At 35.4% G+C, this 10,319-nt stretch overlaps 1 protein-coding gene across 1 annotated transcript in view; it reads right to left on the bottom strand.

Annotated features, from left to right (window-relative positions):
* OSBPL8 (oxysterol binding protein like 8) overlaps nucleotides 1–10,319 on the bottom strand; it is a 211,778-nt gene that overhangs the window by 75,049 nt on the left and 126,410 nt on the right. The window contains exon 4 of the mRNA XM_045288746.1: nucleotides 9,853–9,990. Coding sequence (XP_045144681.1) covers nucleotides 9,853–9,990 — 138 coding nt within the window. The remainder of the gene's footprint in view (nucleotides 1–9,852; nucleotides 9,991–10,319) is intronic.

Raw genomic sequence — 10,319 nt, 5'->3', positions numbered from 1 at the left:
AAAAATAAATAAAACTGTCAATGACCTCAAACTGAAAAAAAAATATTGGAAAAGGTGTGCATAGTGCAGCTTTTCATCTTCATTATTCAATCTATATACTGAACAAATAATCCAAGAAACCAGATTATATGAAGATAAATACACGGAGAGAGGTCTCTCTCAAAGGAGCTATGGGCTTTTTCTCCTTTCTCTTTGTTAAACTGAAGCTTTATAACATCAGGAATTAGCATAAGGTGGCAAGGACAAATGCTCATTTGAGAGTTCACCACTTCTCCGGAGTCTCATTTTCTAAGTAATTATGCCCTTCTTAGTGTTTCCCTTACTGTTCTATAGGTTTAAGAACACTTGAAAATTAATTTTGAAATTTTTGTGCAGAATTCTGATGATACTATGAAAGTTTTCTTGGAATACCTAGTTTATCACGTGTTTCTAGAACTGAATGTTCCCTTATATGTTTTCATGTTTCTTCATAATTTTTCTCTTAACTCTTTCTCCTAAGATTTCCATTACAAATCAAACTCATTCAGGCAGCAGCTGAAAATATCATCTTGGTTTGCTTCTTGTTTTCCAATGTACCAAGCAGGCTAAATAAAGACCAACTTTTTTGAGAGGACGCTTGGAAAATCCTGCACTCCCTAGGGGATGTTTGGCTGCCATGAGCAATCCTTTCTTCACCTGGGAAGAGAGGAGCATACTAAACTTTTAATATTTTATCCTTAAATTAAAAGGATATATGTTCAAAGTTACAGTCAAAGAAAACAGCAAATGCTCTATGAAATTACAAAGAGACTTCAAAAGTTAAAAATTCCACTATTGTTTAATTCTAATTTTCCATGAACTGTTTGAAGTCTATATATGTTCTTCTGGAAATCAAGTAAATAATACCTAGTACATTATACTGATATTACTTTGTTAAATATTTATTAAATAATGCAGGAAACATAATCACTCCATGCCTCAAATAAGAAAACTGACTTTTGATGTCATCACTATTGATCATTTAAGTCACAGGCAGTCACTTGGCCATAACAGGAGATAAAAGTCCTGCTAAAAAAGAGATCTTAACCACTCAGAATTCAAAACAATGTGTGGCAAATGCCCTGATACCACTACTGACTGCTATGTTGAGGGATGCAACAGAAGGTCCCAGATAGAATGGAAGAAAAAGGTAAAATAAAGCTCAAATTAATAATAAAGCCTGGACTTACTAGACTGGAAGAAGCCCTCAGACTATTGCCCTAAAATAAGACACCCTTTTTAACCTAGAATTGAAGCTATTCCTGGAGGTCACATTTAATCCAAATAATAAGTTGGTCTATAAAATAAACAGTTAACACCTGTGAGGAATGTGCTTCTTAGACTAATCAACTATGTAAGACCAAATGGGCAGCATTTGCCCAAATTCAAAGATGAGAAGGCAATAGGAGGCAGGGAACCTAGAGGGATGGGAACAAGGAAAACAGGGAAGAACTGAGGAGAGTGCTGAGACGTTATGGGGGTGCCAGCCAATGGCATGCATAAATCATCAAAAAGAAAACTAAGTTGTAAATTTCCACCTACAACACAGTTAAATCTTCAAAAGACAAAGCCAAAAACCTGAAGAGAGCGGAGAACCTAGTGCAGGTAATATCTGATCATCCTTTAATTTACCGTGTTTTTTTTAAAAAGTGTTCCTATTATTAGTTGACCAAGCAATTTAGAAGGCCTAATAAGGATAAGATAGAGTCCTCTCATCTTTGATGAAGATTGCTAACACAAAATGACATTATTAGTTATTTCGCACCTTTTAATAAATGATTTCAAAGTACTTCTGTTTCCCATATAGGAACACAGAAACATTTGCATAGATCTCTCAATATTTCAAAAGAGGTAACTCAAAAAATGTTTTACTCTAACTTTTAATTTCCAAATACATGAATATCAAAACAGCTTTGCCTTAAGAAATAATAACTGACATCTTAAAACTCTGTGAATTCAAAGATGCAAAATTCAGCAATTTTCATTTATAGTGTTTCTAAAGAAACAACTCCTGACTATAAACGAAAATACTGCATTCAATAACACAAGTGAAAAGACAATGGATGTGAGGAAAATTAACATTCTCTCTTGGACAAAATATGGTCATTAAAGTGTTCATAACTTACATAATTTTCATGAAATAGGACATACATATTCAAGAATACAGTTATGTGTATGGCCCTATATGTGTTCAGAATTATTCCCACAAATAGAAATGCCTTACCAAGGAAGGAGGAATTGCTTCGGTTCATGGAGGAAACTGGCTTTTATGTCTCCTTTTGTCTGCGAACTACTTTAATGAAGGTACCTCTCAGTGCTGTGCACCTGTGGTTATACCAGCAGTGTCTAACACTGTCACCCTGGGGAACTGGTACATCTTCACACCAGCAAACTCTGTTAGAAAAGCTCCCCCTTCACTTCAGAGTTTTCTATTAAGCTTCAGACGCAGATCCAATCATGTCATTGTTAATGCTACCAGAGCATTCGGAGTAAAGGGGGATCAAAAGTTGGAGGGAATCTACTACAGCATACAAGAAACATGATGCTAATTATTTTTGTTTAATCCTAGATAAACTTAAAATGGTCTAAATTAATTTTCATAAACCTGATTAAGCAAATAAAGTTTATAATTTTTAAAATTAAAAATGTATTTTAAATTGACATTTCCATTTTGGCAAAAGCCACATTTTATATTATCTTACAAAGTGCTATAAACCTAAGGATGCTTTAAAAAAAATAAAAGCAAGCAAAACAATTATTTACAAAGAATAAAAGAAGAGCTAATATCTCACAAAGCATTGATAACAATCTCAAATAAGATCCACAGGGAATAGAGTATCTGTCCACAAGGCGTTATAATTTTGTCTCTAGGCTCCATTGGCACTGTTCTTGAAAAAAGGACAGAGGAAAAGGGAAACAAGAAGCCTAATTAATCTACAAACTCTTCTTTCTTAATAAATAATTAAAATACAGTAAGCAAAAATAAGTCAACATAGCACAAGTATCATACTATTTAAAATACAAGCGTAAGTTAAAATCATTTTCCAGTGAATTGAAACTCAGTCAGAATGGGAAAAAAATTGACAAGTACATAAATGTTAAAATAATCTTACTGACCATAACTTAAATATATAAGTAAGATTCTCTTGGTGTAGGATGGCTTTAATAACAGTGACCTCAACTCCTCAAAAACAAAGAGATGCACAGAGAGAGAGAGAATCCTTAAAATGATCATCAGAAACCACATAGCAAAAACAAAATTAATTGTTTTTAGGGGATAACATAATTTTGCATATATATGCATGAAAGATATTCAGTCACACAATAGGAACAATGAAAATCCCTTCAGTTCTAAAATACTGCAAAACATAAATTTCTAATACCATAGCATGTATGTATAAAGACAAAGAAAGTGGCTGACACTATAGTATTTTCCAGTTGAGTAGTTAAGAAAATGAACTTTGAAAACAGATAGTTATGAGTTTGAAGCCTGGCTCTGCCACTTAGTATAGATGTGAATTTCATCAAATTTTTAAATATCTATAATCCTGTTTTTCTCTTATGAGGTAGACATAATAATGTGTCTATATCCTGTGCAGTTGTTTCAAGAGTTAAATATAATTTTACATATCTAACATTTAGCGCAATACCCAATTTACACAATTGCTCAAAAAATGATAGCAATTATTAAGAGTATGGCCATATACTGTCTTATAGGACAGACATGGGTAATATTACACAAGGTTCATGTTAGAAAACAGCTTCTAGCACATCAGTCACCCACCAAATTGCATTGATTTATTCAGAAGTAAAATTGTGTGCATCACAGGGCAAGGATCAGCACACAGCACATAATAAAGGCAATAATTCACTTATTAAACACATAAACACAAAAACTGTATTTTGGTACTATAAAACTCACTGCCATTGAGTAGATTTGGACTCATGGTAACCCCACATGGCAGAGGAGAACTGTCTTACTGGGTTTCCAAGGTTGTAATCATTATAGGAACAAATTGCCACATTGTTCTCCCATGAAGCACCTGGTTAGGTTCAGTCAATACAATCTTTCACTTACTTAGCAGCTGAGCACTAACCAATGCACCACTAGGACTCCTCAGGTACTATAAAAATTAAAAAAACAAAACAAAAAAACCCTGCCATCAAGTCCATTGCATCTCCTAAATGACCTTATCTAAAGTTTCCAAGACTATAAATCTTCACAGAAGCAGAAGGGTCCATCTTTCTTCCATAAAGCATCTGCGTGGATTGCTGACTTATGGTTAACAGCCTAATACTCACAGCACCAACAGGGTTCCTTCAGGCACTGGCGTAAGCATTAAAAAGAAAAAAACAATTCCTGTAGAGTCAAATACAACTCTTAGAGACCGCCAGGTGTGTTAGATTGAATTATACTACATGGAGTTTTCAATGGTAGTGATTTTTTTGAAGTAGATCATCAAAACTTAATTCAGAGTTCTGAGTTGATTCTAACATCCATCTATTGGTTAATGGTCAAGTACTTAACTGTTTGCACAACTCAAGGGCCCCATACTAGGCATGGGGAAAGTTAATAAAAAGGCCATAAACCATATGCTTAAGAACTTGTAAAGAAATTTGAACTCTACAATTTTCTTGATTTTCACTACACACTTGTCCCCAATTATGTGAACAGTTCAATATTCATACGTTGGAGACCTCTAGCCACTATGTGCCCTCATGATTCTGATATTTCTTCCTACAGACCCTATTACCCACTCAATGGGGTAGTACAACAATGAGAAAACCCATTCATTCAACTCCTTTCCTTTGCCAGTATCCCAGGGACCATTCTGCCAGTTCCTTTTTGTAGCAGAACATATCTAGGAAAGTCTAACCTTACAGAAGAAAATCTACACTAGTAAGGCTTGATACCTCAATTGATGCCTAATCATTACCTGATAACCTTACTATTGTGATTCCTCCACTTTCTAGATACATTCTTGGTTCAGACAAGTCATGAAGTTTTTCTAACTAAGGTCAGTCACTCTAGCTTCATATTGGATCCCATCCCTGCTACCTTCTCTGAGCATTAGTCCTATGAATTCTCCTTCTCTTCTCTCATTTTATATTCTACCTACTAACTTTACCCTATCAATATTTAAACATACTTAAATCTCTCATTTTAAAATATCTTTTACCCATATCGTTCTCCAGTTACTTATTCACTTTCTACCCACAGTGCAATGGGTTCCTCTTTATATATGTCCTTTTAGCTCTGGTTTGTAGTTCTGCTAGGATGATTTCTTAAACCAATCATACAAAGAGATTGGACAATGTGCTATACAAATTAAGGGCATAAAATCCTATGGGGCTGGAGATCCCCTTGCAGAGGGGTCAAAGGGAGGAGACGAGCTAGTCAGGGTGCGATGTAGCAACGATGAAAAATACAACTTTCCTCTAGTTCTTAAATGCTTCCTCCTCGCCCCCACTATCATGATCCGAATTCTGCCTTGCAAGTCTGGCTAGACCAGAGGATGTACACCGGTACAGACAGGAACTGGAAACACAGGGAATCCAGGGTGGATGATCCCTTCAGGTTTGAGTGGCGATACTGGGAGGGTAGAGGGAGAGTGAGTTGGAAGGAGAGAACCGAATACAAGGATCTGCATGTGACCTCCTCCCTGGGGGACGGACAACAGAAAAGTGGGTGAAGGGACACATCGGACAGGGCAAGATATGACAAAATAACAATTTATAAATTATCAAGGGCTCATGAGGGAGGGGGGTGCGGAGAGGGAGGAGAAAAATGAGGACCTAATGCCGGGGGCTTAAGTGGAGAGGAAATGTTTTGAGAATGATGAGGGCAATGGATGTACAAATGTGCTTTACACAATTGATGTATGTATGGATTGTGATAAGAGTTGTATGAGCCCCTAATAAAATGATTTTAAAAAATCCTGTGGGGATTTGCTCACACTATGCAAATTTGGTAGTTGTGGTCTAGTATAGGACCTACTTCATGTATCCTCTCTACATAGTTAGCTTGGGGTTTGTTCACAGCATGATGGCCCTAGATTAGTCAAATTTTTTTTTTCATTAAACGCTGGTTGCCTCTGGGATGCAAAAACAAAACAGGCTTTGGAAGACAGCTACTTGATGCAACCGAATTAAAAAATCATAGAACAATATTATTAATATAATATATAACTTTTGCTAAAGATAGTTCAAATTGGTTGCAGCTGTACTGCAAGAACAAAGTGCCAGAAATTCAAACTGGATTCCGAAGAAGACATAGAGTAGGATATCATTATTTCTGTCATATGGATAGTGGCTGAACACAAAAAGATGTTTACCTGTGCTTTATTGACTACACAAAGGGATACAACTGTATGGATCATAACAACTTGTGGAAAGCACTGTGAAGAATGGACATTGAACCGAACAAGGGGATCATAAATGGTTTAAGATTTCTAAAAAAGGTGTGGATCAGGGCTGCATGCTTTCACTATTTATTTAATATGTACATGGGGCAAATAACCTGAGAAACTGGATGATATAATAAAGAACTCAGAGTCAGTATTGGAAGAAGATTCATTAACAACCTGCCATATGTAGATAATACAATTGTGTTTGTTTAAAGTGATGAAGATGTGAAGCACTTACCGAAGACTATAGCCTTCAGTCTCTCAGGATTAACATTAAAACAAAAAATGGTAAGATCTTTGACTAACTTAATGGAATTCCAATCCTACCAAACCCACTGCCATTGAGTTGATTCTGGCTTATAGAGATTCTAAACAGAGTTTCTGACACTGTAAATCTTTACATGAATAGATAGCTTCATGTTTCTCCAATGAATGAGTGGGTCGATTTGAACCACTGACCATGTAGTTGGCAGCCCAGAACTTCCTGTCACCAGGGTTCTAGTTTAATGAAATTCATTCTAAAACATCAGTCAATTGACAATTCCTGAGATATAAACTATGCTCTCCAAAACTGAATTTCCATTCCCAAATTCTAACTGAGAATGAATTCAGATGCATTCATCATTAAAAAAGACATTTGAGATTTATCTTGAAGTACAATGCTGTCTGTGAGACGATTATATCTATGCACATTCAAGGAAATCCAATCAATACCACCATTATTCAAATTTATGCACCAACCACCACGGCCAGTGATGAAAAACCTTTAGGAATTCTACCAACATCTTCTGTCATAAATGAATCAAAAAATGCAATCAAGATAAACATAATTACTGGCAACTGGAATGTAAAAGTTAGAAAGGAAGAGTAAGAAACAGTTGTTGGAAAATATGATCTTGGTGACAGAAACAATGCTAGAGATTGCATGATTGAATTTTGCAAGACCAGCAATTTGTCCATAGAAAATATCTTTCATCAACAAAAGGTACACATGAACTTCTTCAGATGGAATACTGAGAAATAAAATTGACTACATTTTTGGGACGAGACCATGGGGAAGCTCAATATTACCAGCTACAACCAGGCCAGGAACTACCTAGAACAGACCACTAATTGCTCATATGTTAGTTCAGGTTGAAACTGAAGAAAATTAAAACAAGTCCACAAGAGCCAAAATATCACATTGAGTATATCACACCTGAATTTTGAGAACAGTTCTCAAGAACAGATTCGACCACTGAACACTAATGATACCAATGAGCTGTGAGAGGACAATGGTCTCAAACATAAGAACAATTGTGAGGATGGTACAGGGAAGGAAGTTTCATTCTGACCTACACAGGGTCTCTATGATTCAGAATCAACACGATGGTACATAACAAAAACAAATATTCTCACTGAAATTTGTTATCCATCAAGATATTTTTATATATTTTTCTTCAGGAAAATATTATATATTTTCCATCCAACTTTACGAATAACTATCAGAGGGCAGATCTACTCTGCCCTGCATGGGCCAGAGCAGGCTTTATGGCAGTGGGTGGCATAGATGGCACTTCTGTATCATTCCACATAAACACACCACAGGCCACCTTAGATGAAGTCCGGCCAGCATGCTCCTTAGAAGGAAGGATGGAAATAAAAATAAAAATAATTTTTAAAAAAATGAAGGAAGGAAGGATAGAGAGACTTCGTCCCAGGTACAAACAAAACAAAAACAAAAAAAACTATCAGATGCTTAATAAATCATGGCATTTATTTGACATAAATAAATCTGGCTATGAGTATTTTTTATGTCAAATAATGCCATGATTTATTAAGCATTTGATAATTATTTTTTCAAAATCTAAGTAACATTAGAACCTTTCAAAAGTACTGAACTCAAAGAAGTAGTTTATTTCATTCATCTAGGGGTTAAATAATTATTTTGTTTTTATCTAATTCATAACACTCTATTTAGAAATGTCAATGGGGATTATTGAATCAAAGATAAGCATTCATCCACATACTAATGTAATTAAGGGAATGCAGCGCTCTTTGGAGAAGTTGCTGTTGGAAAGATCATATATATGAGGGAGATTCAAATAATTCATGGACAAATGGAATAAAAAACAGTGAGACACTCCCACACACTTTTTGAAGTCCTCTCATAGATATTTTACTAATATTACAAAACAGCCTATTATGAGGTCACAGAAGCACTGACATAAAAATTGGGAGAAAAGTGTCACCTGAAAAGGTCTTATAAATGAGAAGGGATTTAACTACATTTTTGAGGATGAGCAAAGGAAGGAGAGAAAGAAGATCAAGATAAGTAAAAGGTAGCCTCCCTGGAGTTCCAGAAAAACATCTAGGTGGATTTATCACGATGGGCAACACAAGATAAAATTAGAAGGGTAGACTACCATCACAGAAACCTGACTGCCAGATTATGGATTGGATGTTCTCAGATGTTGATTTCTACTTACTGGTTCAAGTGCTGTTACATCAGATACACTTTGAGAGCTTGATAAAAACACAGGTTACTGAACCTCACCCTAGAGACTCTGAAGACTGGAGTAAAATCTGTATCTAAGCAAAGCTCCCAGGTGATTCTGAGGCACAGCCAGGCTTAGGAGCCATGGCTCTAGGCAAGAGTAAGCTATTGCTTTTTTTGAGCATGAATGTGTCATAAATATAGATGGTTTCTCTACATGATTTCTCAATTATAAAACTTGAACAACAAAAAGGACTCTTTTTATTTAGAGTTCTCAATTTCCCTCTCACTCAGAGACCATACTTCATTAGATCCCTGGTCATGTACATGGATAAGAACACTAATTCCACCATGATTTGACCTTCACATGCAAAAGATCTTTGTAGGTCAGTGTCCTACTAGCAACTTGAAGGTTGTGGTGTTATATACTGTAAGTGTGAGATGTTGAAGCCATAAGATAAAGGCCAACAGCAAAACATAAAATGTAGAGAGCAATCAAAATATTGACCCTGTAAAAGTTTTAGAAGAACTCACAGAAAATACTCTATTTAACCTTCGAGTAGACAAAATATTATTTAATCAGCTTGAATCGTAAGGGAAAAAGCTAGGTTTCATTAAAGATAAAAACTGCTCAAAAAAAAAACCACTGCTCTTTGAAAAGAAACCAATTAGCAAAGGATGATATTAAAACATCTTCCATAATATTATTAATAATAAGACAACCCTATTTTTGAAATACACAGACACAAAACCCCCAAAAAACTGTGCTGACACTTTCAGAAGATGTAAGAATGTCCCATAACCATATGAAAAGATGTTCAATATCATTAGTAATCAAAGAAATGCAAGTTAAAGGTACAATATACCACTACCTTTTAATAATTAGTAGATCCAAAGTAATTATTCTTCCACCACCTCCTCCAAAATGCATTAAAAACCACAACTTCTTACCCTGGCTATGAGGACTTGCTGGACTAAGCGATGGCTGGTGCAAATCTTTGGTTGGGATTGGATACGGTTCTTTCCCTTGGCGTTGACTCATCTTTGCTGGTGTCAGAAGTTGCGATTCGTCACTGTTTGCTACCACAGCTCAAAGAAATAAGGGGAAAAGAATTACCATTGAAGTCAGAGACTTAAATAACTGTTCAATTAACACTACAAATCAAAATTATGATCAAAACGGTTTCAGTGGCTATATTCATTTATCCCATCACTACTTTAACAAATCCACTTACATGGTTTGATTTGCTAAATTAGTCCAAAAAGAATCAACAGGTAAACATATAATCTGTAGGTATTATAAACATGAGGATACATATCCACCTGATAAAAAAAGTACTCTGAGGTTTACCAGGCTTTTTTTTCTTTTCAGTGTTGTTTTATTTTTAAAAATCATTTTATTAGGGGCTCATACGACT

Source organism: Echinops telfairi, unplaced genomic scaffold, assembly GCF_000313985.2.
Source record: "Echinops telfairi isolate 266 unplaced genomic scaffold, ASM31398v2 ScPeMD7_2;HRSCAF=8, whole genome shotgun sequence".
Classification (NCBI taxonomy): domain Eukaryota; kingdom Metazoa; phylum Chordata; class Mammalia; order Afrosoricida; family Tenrecidae; genus Echinops; species Echinops telfairi.
The sequence above is the reverse complement of the archived record's forward strand: the minus strand, read 5'-3'. Positions and strand labels throughout refer to the sequence as shown.